Here is a 25910-nt window from a genome sequence, read left to right on the forward strand (position 1 = left end):
TAGGACGTCACTTGGCTGGAGACACTGGGGACACCCTCGTGCTCCGGACAAGAGGACACCGTGAACCTATGGCGTGAGCTCCGCGAAATATCAGGATCTACCCCCTCCCGAAACACGTGCACCCCATACAGGACACCGAACAGCTGCAAGCTCGGGCAGAAGCCCTTAGGAGGGCGTAAGACGCCCAGGAAGGCACATTATACATGTACGCGCTGGGCCATGTGGTGGGCGGGGGGGGAAGGGGGGGGGGGGGGGGGCATGACGGCGACGGTTGTCGACTCTTAGGTAATTGCCGCAACTGTGCCTCCGTCAGAACTACCCACCCCACGCAGACAGAAGACTGGTGAGTGCGTTAGCCGTATTGACAAAACCCCGAAGCAAACGTCCTCACGGACTCGCAGCAGGCCTGCCGGCACCTAATCGACGGCCACTGCTCGATAATGTGCCTGGCAGTTTCTGCCAAAACTCTCAGCAACATCAATCCCCGTAACCTAGTTTTCCAGCCGCATCAACATCGCGGGCGGTAACGAATCTTCCAGCTCGCTCGCTTGCGATTTTCTCCGCGGAGCTTTCCCCGACGCACGCCCTTGCGACCCAGGAAACAGACACGAACCCACAACGCCATCGGAAATTCTAGAAGTGCCCCGGACAGAGCGAACAATATTCCCTTCACCACACACAAACCTTGGCAGACCAGAGGAGCGCACACTGTGAAGGCTACACAGAAAGAAAAAAGTTTAGTAATAAAAATGCAATGAGTTCAGCCTAAATAAACATATTCCCGCGCCTCGCAAAATTACACCTATGGTACCCCTCGAATGCCACACGGAAATTATATCACTGCGGAAAGCTCACGAACCGATGCCACGAAACATGGACTGGTTAGTTGAACCCCATGGTAGATCCCATTCCCAAGTAGTACTTGCTGTCGAACTAGTTGGTGCATATCAAATAATAATGAATTTAGCACTCGTCGTTTCTTGATGACCTGCCCTCCCTGTGATTGTGGTTTTGGCACTACATTCATTATTATTTCCCATTCCCAACCCCACTTTCAAACATTGGGGCGCCATCCTTTCACACGATGACCATGACCGGCTGCAATGCCTCGTCGGTCGGGCGCTATCCGCGTAGGAAACCAGAGGGTGGCCCGACCAGGCTGCCCTTCAATTCAACTCGCAGAATTTTCGTGTCAAATAAAAAATAACATTCAAGCAGAAACTCCTACGGGAGTTGTCTAAGAATGCGTAAGCCTTGTGCACCTTGCTCATCTCCACGCAGCCCGCTGTCATTATCAGTGTTATTACACTCGATACGGTCAGTACCAACGACAGCGCTGCGGCGACACAGTGGTGCGGGCGGATTCGAAATGTGCATTGATAATGCAAGCAAAGTACTGCAGGTGGCTGCGCCAAATGCACTGATAACGGTCCGATCATCATAAGCCATTATCGCTGTTTAGCTCCTTGTCCATCCGTGTCGAGTCAACCGCGATCGAAATACTCCAGCGCCGGCCCGAACCGATCAAACGTACACTCTGGCACGGCCGCGCCGACCTAATCTTGAAGGCGATCTGCGAAGCGGACAGGGCGTGCCGACTACTGATAACTCCGCGCGCTGTCTTTTCGCCGCTTCGTTTGCGTTGAAGCGCCAGGCGGTACGCTTGCAAGTCGCTCGCTGCTGCTGGCACTAGACAGTTTTAGCAGAGCGCCCGCTTATGCCACGTACACACTAGCGGAAAAACGCACGCGGCGCGCCGCCGGCGGCAAGACGCGCGCCGCGAAAGCAGCCGCGAAACGGGTTTTTGTTGCCGCGGCAGGGATCGCTCCTGGACCGATTTTTTGCGGTTTGCCGCGTGCCGCGGATGAAGGAGACCAATGAGAGCGGCCCGCTTCCGTGACGTGCGCGCGGGAAACTGGTGCCATGCGGACCCACCCGACCGCTTGTTTCTCGTTTCGCACTATCATCTACACGCGTGAGCTCGCGGATAGTTCGAGAAGGGGAGAGGAGTCTAGACTGTCACGTGATTGCCGCAGCGGCGCGCCGCCGGTTGGTGTGGCCGCCCTGCCGCTGCTGCGGTTTGCCGCCGGCGGCGCGCCGCGCGCGTTTTGCCGCTAGTGTGTACGTGCCATTACGCTCCGCTCCGCTCAGTCTTCACGTTCTGAGATACTGCAGGGAACTGCGTAGATTTCGCATTTGATAAACCCGTCTTGCCGAGACGCAAGCGACGCGCTATCAACTCGGCTGCAAAACGACGAAGAGGCCAAGTAGACACGGTGTCACGCTCCGCTCAGTCGGCTTTGTACCGGAGTGAGGGATGCGGTCTTCGTTCCACCGCCGGTATGAGCGTTGTGCGCAAGCGCAATAGCATTCCCGCTAAGTGGTTGTGTGGCATTCGCTAGCATACGCCAGTCTGAGCGGAGCGGACAGCAAGCGCTCAGCTAAAACACTCTACTACCTCGAAAGCGATCGTTTTACGCGAATGACGTACGGACGGACGGAGGGACGGACACACGCCCGGACAGTTCTCTCGCTGGGTAAGCATGCGTATGCTTACGCATTTAAAATATTTTCAATCAATCGGAGCTCATGTGTTCGGCCGATACTGAGAGGGGAAAGGTGAGGGTATTGGAGTCGCGGAGAGTTCGCCTTACCGGGGCAGGCTTCGTGGCGTAATGCTCTCTCCTAGTTATTCAGTTCCATCGCATCGGATCACATGCGCCCGTCACCAAAACATAGTACGTTGCCTACTAGAAGCACATATATGCGCAAGGAATGTGTGATTTGACGTAAGCTTGCGTCCACAAGCAGCAGTTGTAATATATAGTAGCTATTTTTTTTAAATCTTCCAGATCAAATATTTCAACGTAAAAGTTTGATCATTAACTGAGAAAATAAAGGTCAGAGTTTGAGTTTTTGCAATTTCGAGCCGAATCCCCAACGTGGTTACGTCCCTGTGACGTCATTGATTTCAAAGTAGGTTTTTTTGTATTTAGGACACGTTGGCTGAGCAGAAGTTCCAGAAACTCGTCATGTTCAATGTTTGGCTCCTGTAGAACACAATGTAGTCGATCTTTAACCGCTAATGAATTAACTATGCATTGAGGACGCACTCCAAATACATGACGTCAGAGCCAGCGGGTGCGGGAACTTCAAGGAGGCGTCGCCACCCGTCCATTGGTTTCGCGCTTTTTCGGGCATAGCAAGCTTTTTTATCGCCATAAGAGTGGTGTTTTTGATATTGTAGAGGGGTAATTCACTGATGCATAAGAAATAATTTTTCTGCTGAGTTGTCCCTATAAAGCACGGCGTGATCTGTGCAATATAGGCAGGAATTACCCGTGTTTCTGCGGCGCGTGCGGGCGGTATCTTGGGGCAAGCATGGACAGCTGTTCTTGAGCGTCAGTGTGAACTTTTCTCATACTGATAAGGTCACAGAACAAAAAGAACGTTATAGTTCTTTTTGTTCCACGCGAACAAGCGCTCGCCCTACCATGCGAACAAACGCTCGTTTTCATTACAGAGCAGATGGCCAAAACATACCAAGTTTACCGCAATGATAAATACGTGAATAAATGTCAGATGTGTGGCATATTGCAGCAGATGGAATCCGTTTCTTCAGTATGTAGGAGGCCGCGCGCTGATCACATTAAAAATTTGTGGGTGATTTGACAAAGATAGTTACAAACAAGCCAGCACACCTTTTATGCAATATTATGCTTGTATGAATATTTACAGCGGATACAAGCGTGATGCAGATATACAATAAAGTGTCCTCACACGATAGACTACAGACTACTCTTTCCATTATAACTTAACCGTCCAAACAAGTTTGGAAGTGAGGGCTGCTAGGCGCTCGTCCTATATATTCTAAGTGGCATTGCTGTGCCGATGTCGCAATCGCCCAGCACTGTAAGAAAGAAGCACCAGACGCTTGAGTCTTAAGGATAAAATGTAGAGATTTATTCATTTATTGTAAACTACATAACGAAGTACATCACTGGAGAATGCATTACAGTCAGCCACTCTTAAGTAAATTTGGGAGACTGAATTGTATCAAAAACAAAGCGTAAAGAATAAAAAAGTGCAACCTGCTTTCTCAGCGAACCGATGCTGATTCGTAAACAAATTCATGCACTCCTAGTGAATTTCATCGGGACCTATCGACTGCCCCCCCCCCCCCCATTTTCCTGCAGTATTCCGAATATGAAGCTCCATACCTTAGACTCCAAACCTTAAACGCGGCCTCCGAGACGGCGCTGCCAGTCTTGGAGGCCATGCTTGAAACGAGTATTGCTGTATATACGTAGAACCACTCTTTCTTTCGTGTGCGCACGCTTCGCTTATAGCGTGGTGAAATAATGCTTTGATTTTATGCGGTCACGTCGCTTGCGCAGGTGGAAACGGTGAATTCGACGTTCAGCTTCCCGCCCTCGGCGAACTGCCGGGCGTCGAAGAAGAGGCAGTCCCTGCTGGCGACGGCCGACTCGATGCTCTCGTAGAGCGAGCGAGGCCTGTCCTTCCAGGTGAGCGAGCGGACGCCGTCGCGAGGACAAGTTCACCCGGTAGGTGAGCTTGTCCACCTCTCGGGGTTCGCCGATCAGTTGCGCCAGCACGCAGCAACCCTTGCTCGCGTCCTCGTGCTCCCGCCAAAAGACGAGCAGGAAGTTACGTCCAAAGCAGTACTGCACGCGCAGTCGCTTTCCGAACCACGTGCTGTCCGCGTCGTCGATGCTAAACGTCACTATCTCGCCTGGAAAAAAAGAAAAGAGAAAACACCAGAACTCGACAACATTTACGTCGCCTGATTTTATAACACCGCTTGGCATATCCTCCTAAGGCCCAACAAAACCCTAATGAAACAACACCTTGAAAGTCAGTTCGTATTGTCAAGCGGTCTGTTAAGATTCTGAAAAAGCACTTGGGCTATTAGATTGCCCGGACACTAGCTTACCTCAGTACCATCATGTGCATAGAGAGTCCACTTCTCCAGGTAGCTCAGATGAAAGCATCTTTTGTTTTCCTAAATACACGTATAGACACAGGTTTAACCTCACATGGCGGTTTCTCGCCTTCGCATTTCATCCCGAATTTCCGCGTCATCTGGTAGAATTTGAAATGTATAAGACATGTTCATTTTTCGTCCTCGTTGACGATGCAGCCAGTAGGTTCTGCCTAAAGTGACAATTTTCTCGAAAGGCATTGCAACAATACTATATTGCACGGTTGACATATGGTGTCACCTGCATCTAGATTTATGTTAAATCACATTATTTATAATGCGTTAGCATTCTTCGCACGCACTTTTCGAGGGCTATCTATGTTTGTGTCTATCTATCTAGCTATATCTCATCTTCATCAGCCTATATTTATGCTCACTGCAGGACGAAGGCCTCTTCCTGCGATCTCCAATTACCCCTGTCTTGCTCTAACTGATTCCAACTTGCGCCTGCAAATTTCCTAACTTCATCACCCCACCTAGTTTTCTGCCATCCTCAACTGCGCTTCCCTTATCTTGGTATCCATTCTGTAACTCTAATAGTTCACCGGTTATCCATCCTACGCATTACATGGACGGCCCAGCTCCTTGTTTACCTCTTGATGTCAACTATAGAATATCGACTATTCCCGTTTGTTCTCTGATCCACACCGCTCTCTCTTCCTGTCCCTTAACGTTAGGCCAAACATTTTTCGTTCCATCGCTCTTTGTGCGGTACTTAACTTGTTTTTGAGCTTCTTTGTCAATCTCCAAGTTTCTGTCCCTTATGTTAGTACCGGTCGAATGCAATGATTGTGCATGTTTCTTTTCAACGACAGTGGTAAGCTCCCAGTCAGGGTTTGGCAATTCCTCTTGCATGCACTCCAACCCAATTTTATTCTTCTCTAAATTTCCTTCTCACGATGGAGCCTAATAGGGAGGCCGCGTTTACACGCGGCCTCCCCATTACGACAGCAGAAGAGAGGTGAAATTCTACGCTGGAATGATGAGCGGCAACGCAGCCAGCTGTGGAAGAAGACGACGACGCTCGTGCCAATGCTGATGACGATGGTTATCGTTACACATGCGATTCCTCCTAGCCATATACGATTTCGCCTAATCATATAAAGCTTCGCTTTAAAAAATAACAAGTCCCTATCACGTGCGGAAGGAACTGCTCGGCCTCACTGAAAGCGAGCTTAACGAGAGTGCACATTTTTGGCGACATTTTAAAGAGCGGCCAACCATATTAGGTCACTGCGAGCAAGCTTAGCTCATATATTGTGCGTTCAAGGTTGTGTTTGCAAAACTTCACACATATAAATAAAATTATTGGCGCCCCAACATTCATTCAACGGATTACCAGAAGAAAAAATAAAAGTTGGTGAAAGAGCCGGAACTTTGCTTTTAGTCGCCTCAGGTGTCAGCTCGGGCGACATCTTCGGCTTGCCGGACGGCCCAGAGCTGGTCTTCCAGCTCCAAACTTTTCAGGGCCGCCTCCCAGCGGCGGCGACGCTGACCCAGAAGCTGTTTAGGATGCGTACATGCATGGCTGCATACATTATGCAGTCATAAATTTTTAAATGCGAAGCATTTCTTGTTCCTCTCATGGTCGTTTCGTTAACTTGGTATGTTCCAAAATTGGCATAGTACGACGAGATTGTATGACGAACATAAATGATAGGGCATGACATGAATCTCATGACATGCGTGTCATGTAGTCTTGCAACGGCCACCTACGTCTTGGTACTGTCTTGGTCGTTTCGTTAACTTGGTATGTACCAAAATTGGCACAGTATGACAATATTCTACGAATAATATAAATGAGGGGTCATGACATGAATGTCTGGACATGCAGGTCATGAAAAATTCGTCGAAAGCGACAATGACCCAGCGAAAAAAAATTACCACTCAAAAAGCATTGGTACGGGTCCGGACGGGGGTACTGACTCAAGGAAACAATAAAGGGTGACGGTAGAAGTCATAGTCATGAGCATGACAGCGAAAATGATTAACGCTGAAAAACTAGGGCACTAAGTGAAGGAAACACTAAAGGGTGATGGTAGAAGTCATAGTCATGAGCACCACCCATGATTTGCACTCAAAAACCACTGAAATGGGTTCGGGCATAAATGATAGGTCATGACTATATAGGTCATGAAACAGCCGCCTACGTCTTGGTACTCTCATGGTCGTTTCGTTAATTTGGTAGACTCCCAGCACACTGCTTCTGATAACATCGATCACCCGCCGGGGTGGCTCAGTCAGCTAAGGCGTTGCGCTGCTGAGCAGGAGGTAGCGGGATCGAATCCCGGCCGCGGCGGCCGCATTTCGATGGTGGCAAAATGCAAAAACGCCCGTGTGCTTGCGTTGTAGTGCGCGTTAAAGAACCCCAGGTGGTCAAAATTAATCCGGAGCCCTCCACTACACGGTGCCTCATAATCAGAACTGGTTTTGGCACGTAAAACCCTAGAAAGAAGAAGAAATCATAACATCAATTCCCACAGGGCGTGGGAGCTGCCGGCATTTTTATCCCCGTTCCTTCGAAGGACTATTAGCAGCAATCCTGGCCCGATAATAAAACAATAAGCCTAATTTTGTTTGCTGTATTCAAGGATTTGAAACAAGGTGTCATGCTTCTCGCGAAATATAGTCTGCTTCTTACTAAGCAAAAATGGTCGAAGTTTAGTCAAGCAATTTTGGAAATGGTGCAGAAGAACCGGGTACACCTGATGTTGTTGAAACGAAAGAAATCTACATTGAAGTCCTTCTATATTGGCTCCATAGAAAGGGGATGCCTACATGCTGAATTCTTCATCTCGTTATCCCGGCCCATGATCTGACAGGCCTGTTTCATTTTATTGCGAATCATTTAGAAGGAAGCTTGATGCGCCGTCGGCGCTTCCTCTCTTATGCTGTCCCGCTTGTGGCGTGTGCATGGATCGCACGCGTTATACTCGAGAATCTTCAACAGTTTTTAACGCGACAGCGATAAGGCCCCCGTATCGCAGAAAAACAGGCGTCGACAACCGGCGTCGGCGTGCGATGTCGTGGGTGGCGGACAAAATCATCCCCAATCACCCCAACCACTCCGACCACGCAGGCCCTCCACGTGGTGCAAGGTTTCGGTGAACAAAATTTGAATTTCTGACAGTGAAATCCGCCAGTACGACTTTACCATTCGGCGTCGGATTCGCCGTCGGATTCGCCGTCGGATTGTAATTTGAATGTACGAGAAAACGTAATTCTGCTACGAGGAAGCTCAAGCACAAGCCCTTTTTCCTGCATTTCTGCCAGACCTACAGCCGCACGTTCGGGTACTTTACTTGCGAAAATAATATCCAGATGGCGCTCGCATCCTAGACAGGTCAAATCGTGACTCGCCTGCTAATTCGTTTTGGGCACGCGCGCGCGTCGGGGCAATGGCAAACAAATGATAAAATAATAAAAAAAAACTGTCAGCCCTTCCACTGGGGTGGAGATGGAAGACCATCAAAGGTGTATTATGGTAGGAATTATGCATTTCCAATTATGACTATTAAGATGTGATGATGTAATTGGTTATTTGAACTATTGAAGATAGAGAAATATATATCATCCTGCGGTTTTCATTAATTTAGTGACCGCAGTGACCATGGCCTTATGGTCGTTACGGTACACCGCCATAGGGTGTACGGCAAAGGTTGGCACGTTCTTCATAAGCACGTCACCAACGCCGCGCGCGTTCGGTGCGAACGCGGGCAAAACGCCACCGCCGTCTCGAATAGCTCTGCGCGTTGTTTGTGTGATCACACACAACCGCTGTCAAAACGCTGGCTACGTGACGAACGGCTAAACGCCGTTGCCGACGCTGTTTGGGGAGAGGCGGGCGAGAGCCCAGAGAGAGTCGGCGGCAGAGGCCGGCAGGGCTGCGCGCATGCGCCGCAGTGGGAGAGCGGGCTCGTACACACACAGTCTAGGGTGCCTCGATGCTGAGCCGTGCTCCCTCAAGGGCTGCAGAAGATAGCGCCGACCTTTCCCTTTCCCTCAAGAACCACTTATCATCGATGCTCTCCTCGCCCACCGCTCCACTTCCACTGGGAAGTCGCGTTTGCTCTCCGCCGTGCGTTCGCTCTGCGTGAAAGCGCGCGTCCCTCGCCCCCGCGCGCTTTCACTCGCACATACAGCATAGTCCCAATGAGTTTTTTTTTATTGCGATAGCAATTATATGGACACTCGAAAGCAGATTTCTGCCGTCGGCGTCGCCGTCGCCGTGAGGTTCCGTATGACGTCAATGGAGATGAAATCGTCGTCGCGCGATAAGTGGTTCTTGAGGGAAAGGGAAAGGTTGGCGCTATCTTCTGCAGCCCTTGAGGGAGCACGGCTCAGCGCCAATCGTCGCGCGCCGCCGAACGCTGTATGTGCGAGTGCAAGGGCGCGAGGGACGCGCGCTTTCACGGGGAGTGAACGCACGGCGGAGAACAAACACGCGTTCTGCGCCGTGCTCCCTTAAGGGTTGCAGAAGTAGGCGTCTCTGTCTCTTTCCTCATTTACAATCACCATATATGTAGAGCAAACGCGCCCTCTTCCGACGCGCGAAAGGCCGGGGGGGGGGGGGGGGAGGCGACGTTTAGCTGCGGCACCCAGTGCCTATTTATATCAGAGGCTCCGGCAACAGTCACCAACGCCGCACGCATTTTGTGCGAACGCGGGCAAAACGCCGACGGCGTCGACAACAGTTCTGCGTGTTGCCGGTGCTGCTGCATGTTCAAGTTTATACAGCTGATTAAGCTACTATCATTACTCCGTATAGCTCTCTACAAATTTGCTATCGCAATTGATGCTTCGCCTTTAAGGTGAAACTGCGACAACTTTTTTCTATTGCCGGACGCAACCATCGAATAGTTAGCACTTAACAGCTTCCCTGTAAAAGGTGCTAGGGCCTTCACATTTTAAGACGAATTATATTGCCCCTGGAAAAACAGGCTTTCCAGCAATGCATTTGTGTTTAAAAGTGAAGCCGACTTTAAGGGGATCGGTGTAAGCTTAGACTTTGTAATAGTGTTGCAGTGAATGAAGCCTACTTGCCGTGTGCGAATGATGCGATGCCAACAGGTCCCGATAACGCTATCGCGTTCTGCTCCTAAATGCGAAGTTTAAGCGTCCTCCAATTTTTATATACCCTCCTTGGACAGCGCGTTTAAGAATACGGTAGTTGGGGTACTATGGCTTCCTTGAAGTTCATTGTATCGGACTGCCAGCAGTCAAACTGCCAATAGAGCCAAAGTTTACATTAACGGAAGACATTAGATATCTTTGCAAGCCTCCTCATTTGTTCTGGTTCTCACAATAATACTTATCTCAATATGTATGCTAGGTTATTCGCACTGACACTGTAGACTAGTAAGTGCAAGGTAATTGCACAATAAACTAATCTTTTAATCTAACATCACGAAATGGCAGGTACGTATCTGCTTGATGCTATACGTATGAAATTGTTTCTATTCATCGGTACTGAAAGAAGCTGGCCCAGTATTGCGAACAGAAAGAAAAAAAATTACTCCATCTCCCGCGAAAGGGAACCATGTGTGGATGCGAAGCAGCGGGGAGATGGTTAGCTTGAGCGGGAGATGGTTTCGCGGCAGTGGCCCGAGCGCTCATCGCGGTGCTGCACAGGAGAGAGAATGAGGCGCGCGCGCTCCCTCATTTTCATACCGCGGAACTACCGCGGCGGCCCCAGCGGAGTATGCAGCTGTCGCACCACCTGTCGAGCGTGCCGCTCCGGATTCCTAGAGCAGAGAAAGGGGGGAGCATAGGAGACGAGAGTGAGAGGGAGGGGACGCGCATGCGCTGTGGGGGTGTGGGACGCCGCGGGACGGACAAAGCCCCCGCCATAAGCTGCTTCGCATCTAAAAAAAGCACCGCATATCCACGAAGTGAATGATGATGAGTGGGCGAAACACCGGGGGATCATTCGGGTAAACCAGAGCTACGGACGAGAGAGAAAGAGAGCGCGCGTCGGGAACGAACGCCCTTGTGCACCGCAGCGCCCCTAGCGGTCTCCATGCAAACCAGAGCTACGGTATATTTATATATATATATATATATATATATATATATATATATATATGAGTGTGCACAGCTAGGGGCGCTGCGGTGCACAAGGGCTATATAAGCGCTGTATATACTGTACACCATGCAAACCAGAGCTACGGACATCGGACAACGAGGGACAAGGCTCGGCCTTAAGGTGCTTCGCCCCTAAAACACAGATGCCTCGCATTCGGGGAATCGTGAAGCGAGGGTTTCGTGAGCCAGCAACGCCAAATAGCGCATTCCATTGACATTCACTATGAGACAATGCGATCTATCGACACCATGCTGGACCTGACCTGCAAGTTACATTGCGGAGGTGATGGAACGCACGATCCTCGCCAGACTTGAATGGTACCTTGAACGCTGTGAAGTTTACCCTGACACCATGGCTGGCTTTCGACGTCACCGATGCTCCATTGACAACGTCATCGATTTGGTTAAATGCGTTCAACACCACAATGCATTAAAGCGATTATCTGTCGCCCGTCATTATGAATTGCACGATGTCTCGAACGCTAGCCACAACGTCTTTAACTTAAATATAGATAATATCCTGAAATCATTCCAATACTGGCCTGTACTTTCTAAGCTCTTATGGCTTTCTTCTGCAAGAGCAACAAAGATTTTAAATTTTTTAGTGTTGTATCGCCCAATATGCGCAAACAATAATGACGATGAGATTGTATCACAGTGAAGTACAATTGTTTTTTAAGCCATGCCGGTAGTAAAAGTATAAATTTATTTAATAGACCAACTGATCGCGAAACTTTTTTTTTTCGTACGTGGTCTACATGGCCGGTCCATAACAACTTCTGATTAAATATAACTCCAAGGAAGCACATCGACTGAACGCGTTCAATGGTGCTCGTGTTATATGATATTGTTGGCTCATATTCTAAGGCTTTACTTTTTCTATGTATATTACATACTTCGTTATTTAACGTTTAATTCCAATCGGTTGGCACACAGCCGGAATGTTAATTTACCTAACCAATAGTTTTCTTTATTTTCTACTGCTTGCAAACTCGCGCCATTAAAGAAAATATTGGTGTCATCAGCATATAAGGCTATTTCGCAGCTGGGAGAGATATTAACGATATCATTGATGTCAACAAGGAATTGAATAGGTACGATAGTACGTATAAGGCCGTAGCTGGAAGATATATCATTAACATATGTGAATTGCACTACTCAGGAGAACAGGTAGCTTCAAATAAGGAAAAAAGCGCAGCCTTTGATCCCATAAAACTCTAATTTACGTAATAGCACTTCATGACTGACCGAGTCAAAAGCTTTTTGAAAGTCTTAAAATAATCCCAGTGTGACCATTTGTTTTCAATGTTGTTGATTATTTTGTCTTTTATGTGAAGAAAAGCCTTTTCGGTAGATTTTCCTTTTTGGAAACCGTATTGTTGTTCTATGGTAGCTCCGGCCTTAGTTGTGTGCATGTTCTCGAGAATGAAGTGGGGGCACCTTGAAAAGGGGCTGCATATCCGGTTATTGTAGTTCCACAACTCAGCTTGAAAATTGTAAACTAACCTAACAAATTTGCTGACACTATCACGCGGTTTATTTTCAGAGCTCGGGCAATCCTTGATTTAAAAGACGCATGCTTTATGAAGGCGGACGGGTGGGCTGGTTTTATCATTGGGTAGGCATACAAAAATGCTCAAGCATTCGAAAGCTAATTATGATGCTCTTTGTAGTTGTTACGCTGACAAAATGCCTACGGTCATTACACCACTCAACAACATAGAAATTGTGTTCCTGGGTAATATCATCATCATCAGCCTATATTTTATGTCCACTGCAGGACGAAGGCCTCTCCCTGCGATCTCCAATTACCCCTGTCTTGCGCTAGCGTATTCCAACTTGCGCCTGCAAATTTCCTAACTTCATCATCCCATCTGGTTTTCTTCCGACCTCGACTGCGCTTGCCTTCTCTTGGTATCCATTCTGTAACCCTAATGGTCCATCGGTTATCGATCCTACGCATTACATGGCCTGCCCAGCTCCATCTCTTCCGCTTAATGTCAACTAGAATATCGGCTATCTCCGTTTGTTCTCTGATCCACACCGCTCTCTTCCGGTCTCTTAACGTTAGTCCTAAGATTTTTCGTTACATCGCTCTTTGTGCGGTCCTTAGCTTGTTCTCGAGCTTCTTTGTTAACCTCCAAGTTTCGGCCCCATATGTTAGCACCGGTAGAATTCAATGATTGTACACTTTTATTTTCAACGACAGTGGTAAGCTCCCAGTCAGGATTTGGTAATGCCTGCCGTATGCACTCCAACCCAATTTTATTCTTCTGTAAATTTCTTTCTCGTGATCAGGGTCCCCTGTGAGTAATTGACCTAGATAAACGTACTCCTTTACAGACTCTAGAGGCTGACTGGCGATCCTGAATTCTTGTTCCCTTGCCAGGCTATTGAACATTATCTTTGTCTTCTGCATATTCATCTTCAACCCACTTCTTACACTTTCTCGATTAAGGTCCTCAATCATTTGTTGTAATTCGTCTCCATTGTTGCTGACTAGGACAATGTCATCTGCAAACCGAAGGTTGCTGAGATATTCGCCGTTGATCCTCACTCCTAAGCCTTCCCAGTCTAAGAGCTTGAATACTTTTTCTAAGCATGCAGTGAATAGCATTGGAGAGATTGTGTCTCCTTGCCTGACCCCTTTCTTGATAGGTATCTTTCTACTTTTCTTGTGGAGAACCAAGGTAGCTGTGGAATCCTTGTAGATGTTTGCTAAGATATTCACGTATGCCTCCTGTACTCCTTGATTACGCAATGCATCTATGACTGCTGGTATCTCTACTGCATCAAATGCCTTTTCATAATCTATGAAAGCCATGTAGAGAGGTTGATTGTACTCCGCAGATTTCTCGATTACCTGATTTATGACATGGATATGATCCATCGTAGAATATCCCTTCCTGAAGCCAGCCTGTTCTCTTGGTTGGCTGAAGTCAAGTGTTGCCCTGATTCTATTGGAAATTATCTTGGTGAATATTTTATACAATACTGAAAGCAAGCTAATGGGTCTATAATTCTTCAGTTTTTTAACGTCTCCCTTCTTATGGATTAGTATAATCTTGGCGTTCTTCCAGCTCTCTGGTACACATGAAGTTGTGCGGCATTGCGTATAAAGGGCCGCAAGCTTTTCAAGCATGATATCTCCTCCATCTTTGATTAAATCTACTGTTATTCCATCTTCTCCAGCAGCTTTTCCCCTGGTCATGTCTTTCAAGGCCCTTCTAACTTCAGCTCTAGTTATAGAAGGAGCCTCTGTATCCGGTTCATCTCTATTTTGAATGAAAGTAGCTTGGCAGTTTTGGGCACTGTACAGGTCAGTATAGAATTCTTCCGCTGCTTTACTATGTCATCGAAATTGCTGATGATATTACCATGCTTATCTTTCAGTGCATACATATTGCCTTGTCCTATGCCAAGCTTTCTTCTTACTGATTTAATGCTGCGTCCATATTTTACGGCTTCCTCAATCTTTCCCACGTTATAATTTCGAATGTCCCTTACTTTTTTCTTGTTGATTAGTTTTGACAGTTCAGCGAATTCTATCTGATCTCTTGAGTTGCACATTTTCATCTTCTGTCGTTTCTTTATTAGGTCCTTTGTTTCTTGGGAGAGCTTACCTACTGGTTGCCTTGGTGCCCTACCTCCCACTTCAATAGCTGCTTCTGAGATCAACCTAGTTACGGTTTCATTCATTACCTCTATGTTGTCTTTATCTTCCTTTTCTAAAGCTGGATATTTGTTTGCAAGCATCAGCCTGAATTGGTCTGCTTTTACCCTTACTGCCTCTAGGTTGGCCTGTTTCCTCTTGACTAATTTCACTCTCTCTCTCTCTTCAAATTGAAAGAAATCCTAGACCTCACTAACCTATGGTCGGTACACTTAACCTTACCTAACACTTCTACATCCTGCACTATGCTTGGATCGGCAGAGAGTATGAAATCTATTTCATTCCTTGTTTCTCCATTAGGGCTTTTCCAGGTCCACTTCCTGTTGGTGCGCTTCCTGAAGAAGGTATTCATTATTCGGAGCCTAGTCCTTTCCGCGAATTCTACTAACATCTCTCTTCTTGCATTCCTGGAATCGATGCCGTAGTTGCCAATTGCTTGCTCACCAACCTGCTTTTCCCCCACTTTTGCATTGAAGTCGCCCATGACTAAAGTATACTGATTTTGCACCTTTCTCATTGCTAGTTCAACATCTTCATAAAACTGTTCTATTTCTTCATCACCGTGACTAGAGGTTGGGGCATAGGTTTGTACTACCTTCATTTTGTACCTCCTATTCAGCTTTATCCTACCCCGGATTCTTTCTTATCTGGAAGACCTCTGTAGCAGAGGACGCGGCCGTTAGTCAGCACTTTGTAAGCCTCACCAGTTCTTCTAACCTCACTAAGGCCAATAATATCCCAGGAAATGCCTGATAATTCTTCAAATAGTCCTGCTAAGGTAGCCTCACTCGAGAGGGTGCGCGTGTTGAACGTTGCCAGGTTCAGTTTCCATTGGCGGCCTGTCTGGGTAATATGAGTGCCTAAAATTTGCACTTGCTTTTTTTATATATAAACAAGGAATCGCATGACTAAGAAACAGAAACTTGAGAACACCATAGTTTTCTTTATTTATTTATTATTTATTTATTTTGTAATGACGAAGATAGCACAAGCGTTGATGTGGTCATGGTGAATTGGCCATGAATAGGGTGCTTAAATTAGGTTGATAAAAACAGGGGAATTAACAATGATGAACTTTGCAGCTTAGAAAGTAAAATTTTTGCGAGACGAAATTACAAGAACGCAATTACAAGAAAATTATGAATTAAGCTTAAGAAAGACAACTAATAAAAAGCAAATAAATAAATAATAAATAAATAAATAGTAATGACGAAGATAGCACAAGTGTCGCTGTGGTCGCATGGCTCCTGAAGTGAGGAAGACCAGTGACACTGATCCTCTTGTCTTTGTCTTCCTCACTTCAGGAGCCATGCGACCACAGCGACACTTGTGCTATCTTCGTAATTACTATTTATTTATTTATTATTTATTTATTTGCTTTTTAATAGTTGTCTTTTTGAAGTTTAATTCATAATTTTCTTGTAATTAAAATTTTACTTTCTAAGCTGCAACGTTCACATTGCAAATTCCCTTGTCTTTATCAGTTGACAGTTGACAAGAACTCTATTGAAAGGTCCTCAGGAAAAAGATTGGGGGAGCCGAAGGCACCCAATCAAGTTGGTGGCTCCGCCCATGACGGAACCGGGAGCTGGTGACTCTCGGTGACGTCGCGGGCCCTCTGGACGGCCTGTCGTTGATGCGTAAAGTCTGGGCTTTGCAGTAGGGCGTCCCACTTGGACTTGTCGTGAAGATCGGAGCCCGCGTTGGACGGGCACAGCCAGAGCATATGATCGAAAGAGCAGAAGTCGTGCCCACATTTGGAGCACGATTGCGGGAAGTTAGAATCTATCCGATTGAGCGCTCTGGGGGTGAGGTAAGATCTCGTCTGTAAGAGCCTGAACGTGACACACTGAGCCCTGTTTAATTTTGGGTAAGGGGGAGGTCTTTATCAACTTAAATTAAGCACCCTGTTCACGGCCAATTCACCACTGGGGCTGTGGGCGCCACAACCACTCACGCCAACAGCAGCCACAACAACACAGAAAAATGTTCCTTTTGATGGAACAAAAGTAACCACGTGTACAACCAATAACTCTGTCATCAATGTGCGGTTTCATATGAAGCCTTCTGAGCAGGTAGGTTAAGAAGTACACACCGCACGTGCCATATCTGCGGTTCACGTTGTGGTCACCTTAACGTTCCACAAGCAGAAAAAAAAAGAGGGCCATCTCTCTAGTTAAATCACCGCGCACTCGTTTAATGTGCTTAACATTTTCAACATGCCTTGCCAGCACGCTTTACACACATCCCAAATCTGGTTTAACTATTTTCCAAAAGTGAATCAGCTAGTAGTTGCCGAAGCATACCTTATGAAAAAATCAAAGATCATGCATAGCATATACCGAGCTCTAATGAATAATGCGGTGGCTAATTATCAAAATATCTTCTTAGAAAATTAATAGTCCCCTTTTAACCGCGCAATTGGGAAACTGTCGTGCACGTGTATTTTTTATTCTTACTATGCATAATTACTCCCATTGCATGATTTACAAGACCCAGTGTATAAGAGCTGATGTTATGTGTAGTGCCTCTTTCAGCAAAATCAAAAGTATTGACATAAGAGCAAAAGATTCGGTTGCATCATCATTTGTTACTTGCTCAAGTTTATATAAATACATAGCGTGCACTGCCTGCGGGATGCTGTTACGCGCCAGACACTGCGAATAAGAATAATGACAGTCAGTTGCGGAGCAGAAGCCCGTTCTGGAATATACGGGGTAGAGACGACCGCCTTCTTGGGACCTTCCTCCCTACGGGCGACCACGGGATGACCAGCTGGTAAACAGTGACCGGCTGCCATGGAGGAGCTGACTCACTTGCGCCGATACGGTTCTTGAGCGATGGCTCTAAGCAGGTGCAGTCCAATGAAGAGGCACACGCCGATGAACACGCTCAGGAGTGTGCCGTAGGGCAGCCTGGACAGCAGCGAAGACTGCCGCGAGACGTTCCCTTGCAGGTGGCCGGGAGCCGCGGCTTCCTCGGCAGCGCAAGACCCGTTGCTTCGTCTCTCTCGAAATGGACAGTTTGGTCCCTGGGGACATCGTAAAGGCAAGGTCGATTGATTGGTCTCTGACGGCTCCTGTCTCCATGGCGTTCAGGCTTCCTTGCTTGATCCTCGTACGAGGTGCCAACGAGCCTATAGAGCTGATCGGGTTCGGATCGCGTGCCGATTCGAACGTTCGGCATGCTCGAGTCGCGAGCGTCTCTCTGCTTCTTCTTTCTCGTCGCAACCGCATGCGGCTTTGTGGTTTCTCTTCCAATTCAGCCACGGGTCGAAGGCGTCCCTTTCTTACGGAAAAATCAGTTATCGCATCCTCTTCTGAATTACATGCACTTTGAATTCCGTTGGAGCAGGAAACCTTGTAAATCACGTCAGTTTAAAATTTACATTGCCGAGACCTCAACAGACACAAGTTGCGCTGATTCCCAGCTCAAAGTTTCTTCCGACGAAACATTAAAGTCAACAACGTCAATGTACCACGCGCAACCGATGACAAAAAAAAAAAGTCAGTGATCAACATTTTGTAATTCTATATGACAAAAATGTTACCGCTCATTACACCACTCAGCAACACGAAAAACATTGCAGCAGATCCAACGCACCTTGTTGGAATCTTCATACAGTGAAGGTTTTTGAAATGTCGAAAGAGTGCTAAAAGCTTTGTTAGTTTCCGTGTTTTGCAGTGCCAATGGAAGGTAATATCGAAGGACCTCACCCAAACTACATCATCTACGTTACAAGCTGTCCAAACGGCAGAGAGGATGATCTGTCTTGTTCGATGACGGACCACTCGTTTAACTCGTTCAACCTTTACAACGTGCCTGCCAGCTCGACATGTGCACATTCCTGCGTTAGCTCAATTTTATTTTTATTTTTTGCAAAGGCCATGCAGTAGTTACTCATGCACAACTTTTCAAAAGATCAAATATCATGCATAATATTGTACTGGGATGCTATATTGAATAATGCGGTGGCTCTTTATCACAATGTGGCTCAAGCAAGTTGTTTATTCGGGCATTGTCACACGCAACCAAAACGTTCTTGCGCACGCGTATTTCACTAATTTTCAATATAAATAATTGTTATAGTGGCATGTTTTATAACAGCTTTTATTGATAAAGTTCGTGTGTATACAACATTAAATTAAAAATACTGATAAAATGAGAGTAGAACTCCTGCGTCTTTATTGAGGTGAACTTTTGCGGCAAAAAAAAAAAGGAAAAAGTCGCCGTTACATCTGGATGGAACACTTACACCTGGCAGTGGCACCACTGTGTGTTTCCATCGCGGTGTATATACCGTTGGCTTTGCGATTTCAAAGCACAACGACCCTTGTTTGAGAGGAATACTTTTGGAACCCCCAAGCCATTGCACGCTTCATTTGTCATATAGTATATTTGTGTGATTCATCGCTTGGGAAGGTGCCATTTAAGGAGAGGCATGCTCTCTGTAAGGCTGAAGACGAGTTTGGAGATGGAAACCAGCAGATTAGCTCTTCATATATTACTTCCGCAATAATACCGCGAAGAATAACAACACACGTCACTGGGCAATCAATGAAATGTCGTGCTCTGCGCAAACGCCACAGTTGAATGCTTCAACAGGACGAAGTCTTAATGTGTCGTTAGACTTTATCATTTTGTTTTGGATTATGTTTATTTATGAAGGCTCTCATAGTGAGAAAATTTTTGCCATCGCGTTTATGCTAAACGAAAACGTTGGCGTTGAGGCAGAATTACTCAAATTGTGCCGTAAAAGTAGATGGGCTTGGGACACCCAGGAAGGTACATTATACGTGGACGCGCTGGGTCACGTCAGGGAAGTCAAGGCGGCGATGATCTTCGACTCTCAAAGCAATATCCACAACTGTGCCTGCATCAAAACTACGAACGCCACGCAGGCAGAAAACTGGCAATTGCGTTAGCCGCAGCCACAAACCCCGAAGCAAACATACTCATGGACTAGCAGTAGCACTGTCGGAACCTAATCGACGGCCGCTGCTCCACCATCTGCCTGGAAGTTCCGCAGAAACTCTCTGTAGGATCAATCTCGGTAATCTACTTCGCCGGCAACGCGGACATCGCGGGTGGTAACCAAGCTTCCGGCAGGCTCACTCGCTATTTTCCCCACGGAGCTTTCCCCGACCCACACCATAGCAACCCGGGAAACGGACACGAACCCACGACGCAATCAAAAATTCGAGAAGCCCCTCCCCCCCCCCCCCCCCCCCCCCCCCGCACAGAATGAAGAATGTTCGCTCCACCACACACAAACCTTAGCAGGCTAGAGGAGCACACGCCCCGAAGGCTACAGACAAGCACAGTCCCATCCTTCACCAAAATTACACCTGTGGTAACCTTGGAATTACAGACCGAAATGCCCTCACTGCGGAGTGCTGGCGGACCATCGCCACGAAACATGGGCTTGGCTGTTTAACCCCTTGGTAGACACCACTCCCAAGTAGTACTTGCTGTTGCTAGTTGGTGCAAGTCAAATAATAATGAATTCAGCGCTTGTCTTGTCTTTATGTCCTCCCCTCTCAGTTATCGGGGTTTTGGCACTGAATTCATTATTATTTCACATTCCCAATCCCTTTTTGGATATCCTGTTTCATGAACATTTAGCTAGTTTTGAAGTTGAGAACATAAATGTACGTCAAGGCGTACGTCACACTGTTCTACGCGGAATTTCTAGTCACAAGCTGGCGTGTCTGTAACCTAAATCTAAATGGATTTTTTCAATAATGGTATTCCGGCGTGTGCTCAAGCTGTTTACATTCCTTAGAGGGACACTAAAGCAAAACACTACAAGAGTTTACACGGATAAAGTTGTTTTGGGAAATGTGCTGCCGTTAATTTTGAAATAATTGGTTGAATATTAGAGGAGGAAAAGGTTTTTTATTATATATTATATTAGAGGAGGAAAAAAGTTTTTGAATTTCGCGGCGATTCCCTCAACAGCGGTACGTCACTGTGACGTCAGAGTATCTTTTTCGCATTTGCACCACGTTGGCCCTGCAGAAGTTTCCCAAACTCGCCATTTTCAATCTTTGGCTCCTTTAGAACACAATGCACTCTATCTTTAGCGCTAAAGAAATAACCAAGCCCGAGACGACGCTCTCATAACCCATGACGTCAAACCGAGCTCGTGCGGGAGCTTCACAGAGGTGTCGCCACCCGTTTTTTGTCATTGTGCTTTTTTCTCTCTAACCAAGTTTTTACCATGGTAAGAGTGGTGTTTTTCATATTATAGAGCAGCAGTTTACTTATGCAGAAAAGAGATCATTTTTCTCTTCAATGTCCCTTTAATGTTGAGCGTTATTTGTGCGCAAGGCAGGAATTAGCTGTGTCTCTGTGGAATGTGCGTGCGTTGTCTTGGAACAAGCACCGAGAGCTATTCTTGAGCGTTGGTATGAAATTTTCCGATACTTATAAGGTCACAGAACGAAAAGAACTATGAAATATCATGCGAACAAACGCACGTTTGCATTACGGGGCAGAGGACAAGAACGTAGCGAGCTTACCGCAATGATAAATACGTGTATGAATGTTACATACGTGGCATATTGCTGCAGATGGAATACGTTCCTTCAGTATGTAGGAGGCCGCGTACTTAGGACATATTAAAAAGTCCCCGCAGCTTTGATAAAGACAGTTACAAACTAGTCAGCACACTTTTATTCAATACTATGCCAGAACGAAAATTTACAGCCGATGAAAGCATGAAATACACATTTATAATAAGGTGCCCTCAAACGATAGACTACAGAGTAAGCGGCTTTTCCAAGATAACGTAACTGTCAAAATAAATTTGGCAGTGAGGACTGCGAGGCACTCGTCTTATATATTTGAAATGGCATTGCCATGCCGACGTTCCAATCGTCCAACGCTGTATGAAAGAAGCACCAGACGCTTGAGTCTACAGGCTAAAATGGTTGGATTTATTCATCCACTGAATACTACATAATTAAGTAAACCAATGGAAAATGCAATACAGTCAGCCACTCTTAAGTAAACTTGGGAGAATGGACTATCTCAGAAACCAAACGTAGAGAATACAAAAGTGCAACCTGCTTTCTCCGCCAATCCGTGCTAAATCGTAAGAAAATTCATGCACTCCTAGTGAATTTCATCTGGACCTAACGACTGCGCCACGCCACATTTTCCTGCAGTGTTCCGAATATAAAGCAACATACCTTAAACTCGAAAACACGCATCGCTCATAGCGTCGTGCAATAATAATTCGATTTTATGCGATCACGTCGCTTGTGCAGGCGTAAATGGTGAATTCGACGTTCAGCTTCCCGCCCTCGGCGAACTGCCGGGCGTCGAAGAAGAGGCAGTCCCTGCTGACGATGGCCGACTCGATGCTCTCGTGGAGCGAGTGAGGCCTGTCCTTCCAGGTGAGCGAGCGGACGCCGTCGCGAGTCACGTCAACCCGGTAGGTGAACCTGTCCGCCTCTCGGGGTTCGCCGATGAGTTGCGCCAGCACGCAGCAACGCTTGCTCGCGTCCTCTTGCTCCCGCCAAAAGACGAGCAGGAAGTTGCGTCCCAAGCAGGACTGCACGCGCAGTCGCTTTCCGAACCAGGCGCCGTCAGCGTCGTCGATGCCAAACGTCACTGTCTCGCCTAGAAAAGAATTTAAAAAGAAAACCTAAGAATGAGACGAAAATGTTGTGGCCTCGTTTGATAACACCGCTTGATATATCCTCCTAAGACACAATAAACCCTAGTCACATAACATATTTCAAGTCACTTCTAAGTGTCAACCGGTCTGTTAAGATTGCGAGAAAGTACTTGCCCTATTAGATTGCATGGACACATGCTCGGCTCAGCCCCTTCATACATGTGGATAGAGAGTCTATTTCTCCAGTCAGCTCTGATGAAAGCGTGTTTTGTTTTCCTAACTACGCGTATAAATACATGTTTGACATCACATGGTGGTTCCTATCCTTCACTTTTCATCCTGGATTTCTGTGTCATCTGGTGGCACTTGAAGTGTGCAGCACACATTTTTTGCCGTTGGTGACGATGCTGCCAGTATGTCTAGCCCAAAGTGACAAATGCATTGCAACAATACCATCACACGCTTGACATATGGTGTCACCTGCATCTAGATTTGTGGTGAAGCACATTATTAATTTAACTATCTATTTATTCGTTTTCCCGCCTACCTAAGTGACTGGGTAGTTTGTGGTCGTATGGGTAGCACATCGGCCTGCTGTGCTGAGCAGCATTCAATCACTCAGCAGTCATTCAATTTAAATCACCCTATATTACGGAGAAGCCAACCAAACTGAATGTTTCCAAAGCTTTCCAACTCCATTTTACAGTGCCCAGTGCCCGTGTACCTACCTATGCTCTTGGTGAAATTGTCGATTAGTGCTGGCGCAATCACGAAGCGAAATCTCAAATTTGCATGCCCAAACTCTTTCGAACGACACTTGCTCACAGCAACACGCTTTTGAAACCGTGTTCATGCAGTGCTTGCGCCAGCCTAATACAAGTATATGATTCGAGACGAAATCTTGACTGACCAAACTTCATAGCAGCATTTTGGATCAAGATCTGCAGTGAAGTGCATTGCTCCTCTAGTTAGTAGGTATCCGCACTGCGAAAGAATGCACGGAAACTGTGCAATTAACCACGACCGTCTAATCGGGAAGATTCACACCGACCGACGACTTTAGGCAGCGCGATACCGATGCGAATTCGAGGGACAGACAACACGAGCGCTAACTTGCCACAGCAAAGTGAAATATGCTGCGTGACGACTTATCGTCTACGTAGATGCGTCCTCAGTATGCGACAAAAAGAAACAGCTAGGATTTTCTTGAAGATACATGATCGAGTAATGTATGGCTGCTGCTCTGCGCGTTGACACGTGGAGTTTGGCTTTTGGAGACTATACCCTTGGTCTCTTTTTTTTTCAGATTAGGGCCAGTTGTATAAGTTGTCAGTCCCTTGTTTTCAGTTTTTTTTCGCTGCCTGGCCACAGAAACTGCGAACTGGAACAGCTAAGTAGCAGTATAGTAATAGTTACATCAATTATTTACGACTAAATTGTTTAGAAGTTGACTGCGACAGTTAATGAAATTGACGATTTTTCCACCGATTTTGATGTTTGCAGTGCCTACGAGGTGTGACGAGCGAAAAATTTATCATTTTGTCTCGAATCCTCTTTTTTAAGTAATCTGAGACCGTCATCGCAGGAACGCGGTTCCGTGGGCTTACCGCAGAGTAAGGGTGCGTTGTGGGCTTTGCTTATGTGGGTCTCTATGGCGCAGAGTGGCCCGACCCATGGGCACTTTGTCCAGGGCAGGACGCAGGGAAACGGCCTGGTGAAGGATATGCAGGCGACATCATTTCGCAATATAAGTTTGCTGCTCGTCAAGAGGGCTACAATGGCTTAACACGATACCGCTGCCTCTGTTATGACGCCGCACATCCTGGACGCCGTCGCGGGTGTTAAATGGATAATAAAGATAAGCACTTCAATATGGTAAACTATTAAAGAACTCTACTTTCGTTGAGTTCGATGGTAATAGGCAGATCTGATGATGTCCAGGGCTAGTTCGCCGTGCAGCTAATTATGCTTTCGAAAAAAACCATGATCAAAGTTTCATTTTGAAATTTGCCGCCGAACTCTGGGGGCAGGTACGTCAGCGTGATATCCCGGATTGCAAAGCATCTTTTTTTTTTTTTTTTTTTGCGTTTGGCCGTTCTGGTTCAGTAACAGTTCGTGAAACGTCCTAAGTTAGGTCTTTTAGCTGCTTCTCAATACAATGTAGTTCTTTTTCACCGATAATTGTTTAACTAGGCCTTTGCACACGGCGTCAAAATCCATGACGTCACCGCGGATTCCCGTGGTGCATAGCGCCATGCAGATGACGCTCACAGGGGTGACATGTTTGCGGACACAGCGGGCGCTTCCATGATGCTGTTCCTGATAATGACGATGATGATGATTTATTGGCACCCCCTTTGAAACAGAGTGGGGACAAGACAATTTGTCTGCTAACCCGCTTGAGTTGCTCAGGTATGCAATGCATTTCGTTCTAGCCTTCTGGGATACGTCTCTTTAATTTTCTCTATCTACCCTGTACCGCTGCCTATGCCTGTAATGAATCCGGTCGTAACAGTCTCTTCCCTGCTTTTTTTCTACCAAAACTCTAAACGTATCTTGCTTATCTCGACTGCTTACCGGTTGATACTTCCGTCTACTTTAAATCCAATCCGTAAATCCCTATACTTTAAATCCAGCAGTTCTACCTTACGTACTGGTCTTGCTGTCTGAATCCCTTCGCATTAGATTACGATGTGTGAAGTCGTCTCCGGATTTTTGCTGCAGCATGCGCACGTCTCATCCAACTCCGAATATTTTGTCTGGTTTGTTTATGTCCTTTGCTGACCAGCTCAAGCCTCAAATAGCAAGACATTTCCCTTCGTTCTGTCGTACAGATCTTGCCTTCTAAATTAATTTTTCTCATTCTTGAAAATCTCCACAGTCCTTTTTGTTTCCATTCTTTGCATCCAATTCCCTGTCTCTATTTCTCTCACTTTCTTTCTGATGACTCGTGGTTTCCTATTTACAGTTTTCATTATCCTTTACTCGGTTGCCAACTTTCTTGACCTCTTCCTTCATTCTGTGTCTGCGCTTTTCAGTATAGAGACTTGTGCACTTCTGCCGCCCATTTATTTTGATCCATGTTCCTGAGTCTCTATTCGAAACTAATTTTGCTATGAGCTTCTGCGACTGTTTAAGAGAGCTTTATTTCGACAAAACGTTCTTGAAAATACAAGTGCCGGCTCTGACTTCAAACAAGGCCCAATCCATGTCCCCTTGCACTGCCTCATTCGTGGTTTTGCGTAGGCTTCCGAAGCCAACCGGCCCACTGATCTTTGGTCAACTTCAACCCCGACATTATATCCGATTTTAGGCACAGAATGGCATTTTTGAACGTCACCTCTGGCACCCTGACTCCTTTCTAGATTCCACGCACCACCTCATACTTATTGCGGTGCCAAACTGTCCTATGTTCCATTATTTCTGCATTCCACTTCCCTTTTAGTTTCAGACTATCTTGGTGGGTGCGTGAGTAATTCTTTCCTTCCTTTATGTATACGCCTAGGTTCTTATATTGCTTGGCT

The 25910-nt window shown here is 46.5% G+C and overlaps 1 protein-coding gene across 1 annotated transcript in view; it reads left to right on the forward strand.

The window, feature by feature from the left end:
* The window catches only part of LOC125941291 (uncharacterized), a 53969-nt gene extending 29797 nt beyond the window's left edge, over positions 1-24172 (forward strand). Inside the window, exons 3-5 of the mRNA XM_049658280.1 lie at positions 4398-4526; positions 22034-22353; positions 24047-24172. Of these exons, the coding sequence (XP_049514237.1) occupies positions 4398-4526; positions 22034-22353; positions 24047-24172 (575 nt within the window). The remainder of the gene's footprint in view (positions 1-4397; positions 4527-22033; positions 22354-24046) is intronic.
* The last annotated feature ends 1738 nt before the right edge of the window (positions 24173-25910 follow it).

Source organism: Dermacentor silvarum, chromosome 11 (assembly GCF_013339745.2).
Source record: "Dermacentor silvarum isolate Dsil-2018 chromosome 11, BIME_Dsil_1.4, whole genome shotgun sequence".
NCBI classification, from domain to species: domain Eukaryota; kingdom Metazoa; phylum Arthropoda; class Arachnida; order Ixodida; family Ixodidae; genus Dermacentor; species Dermacentor silvarum.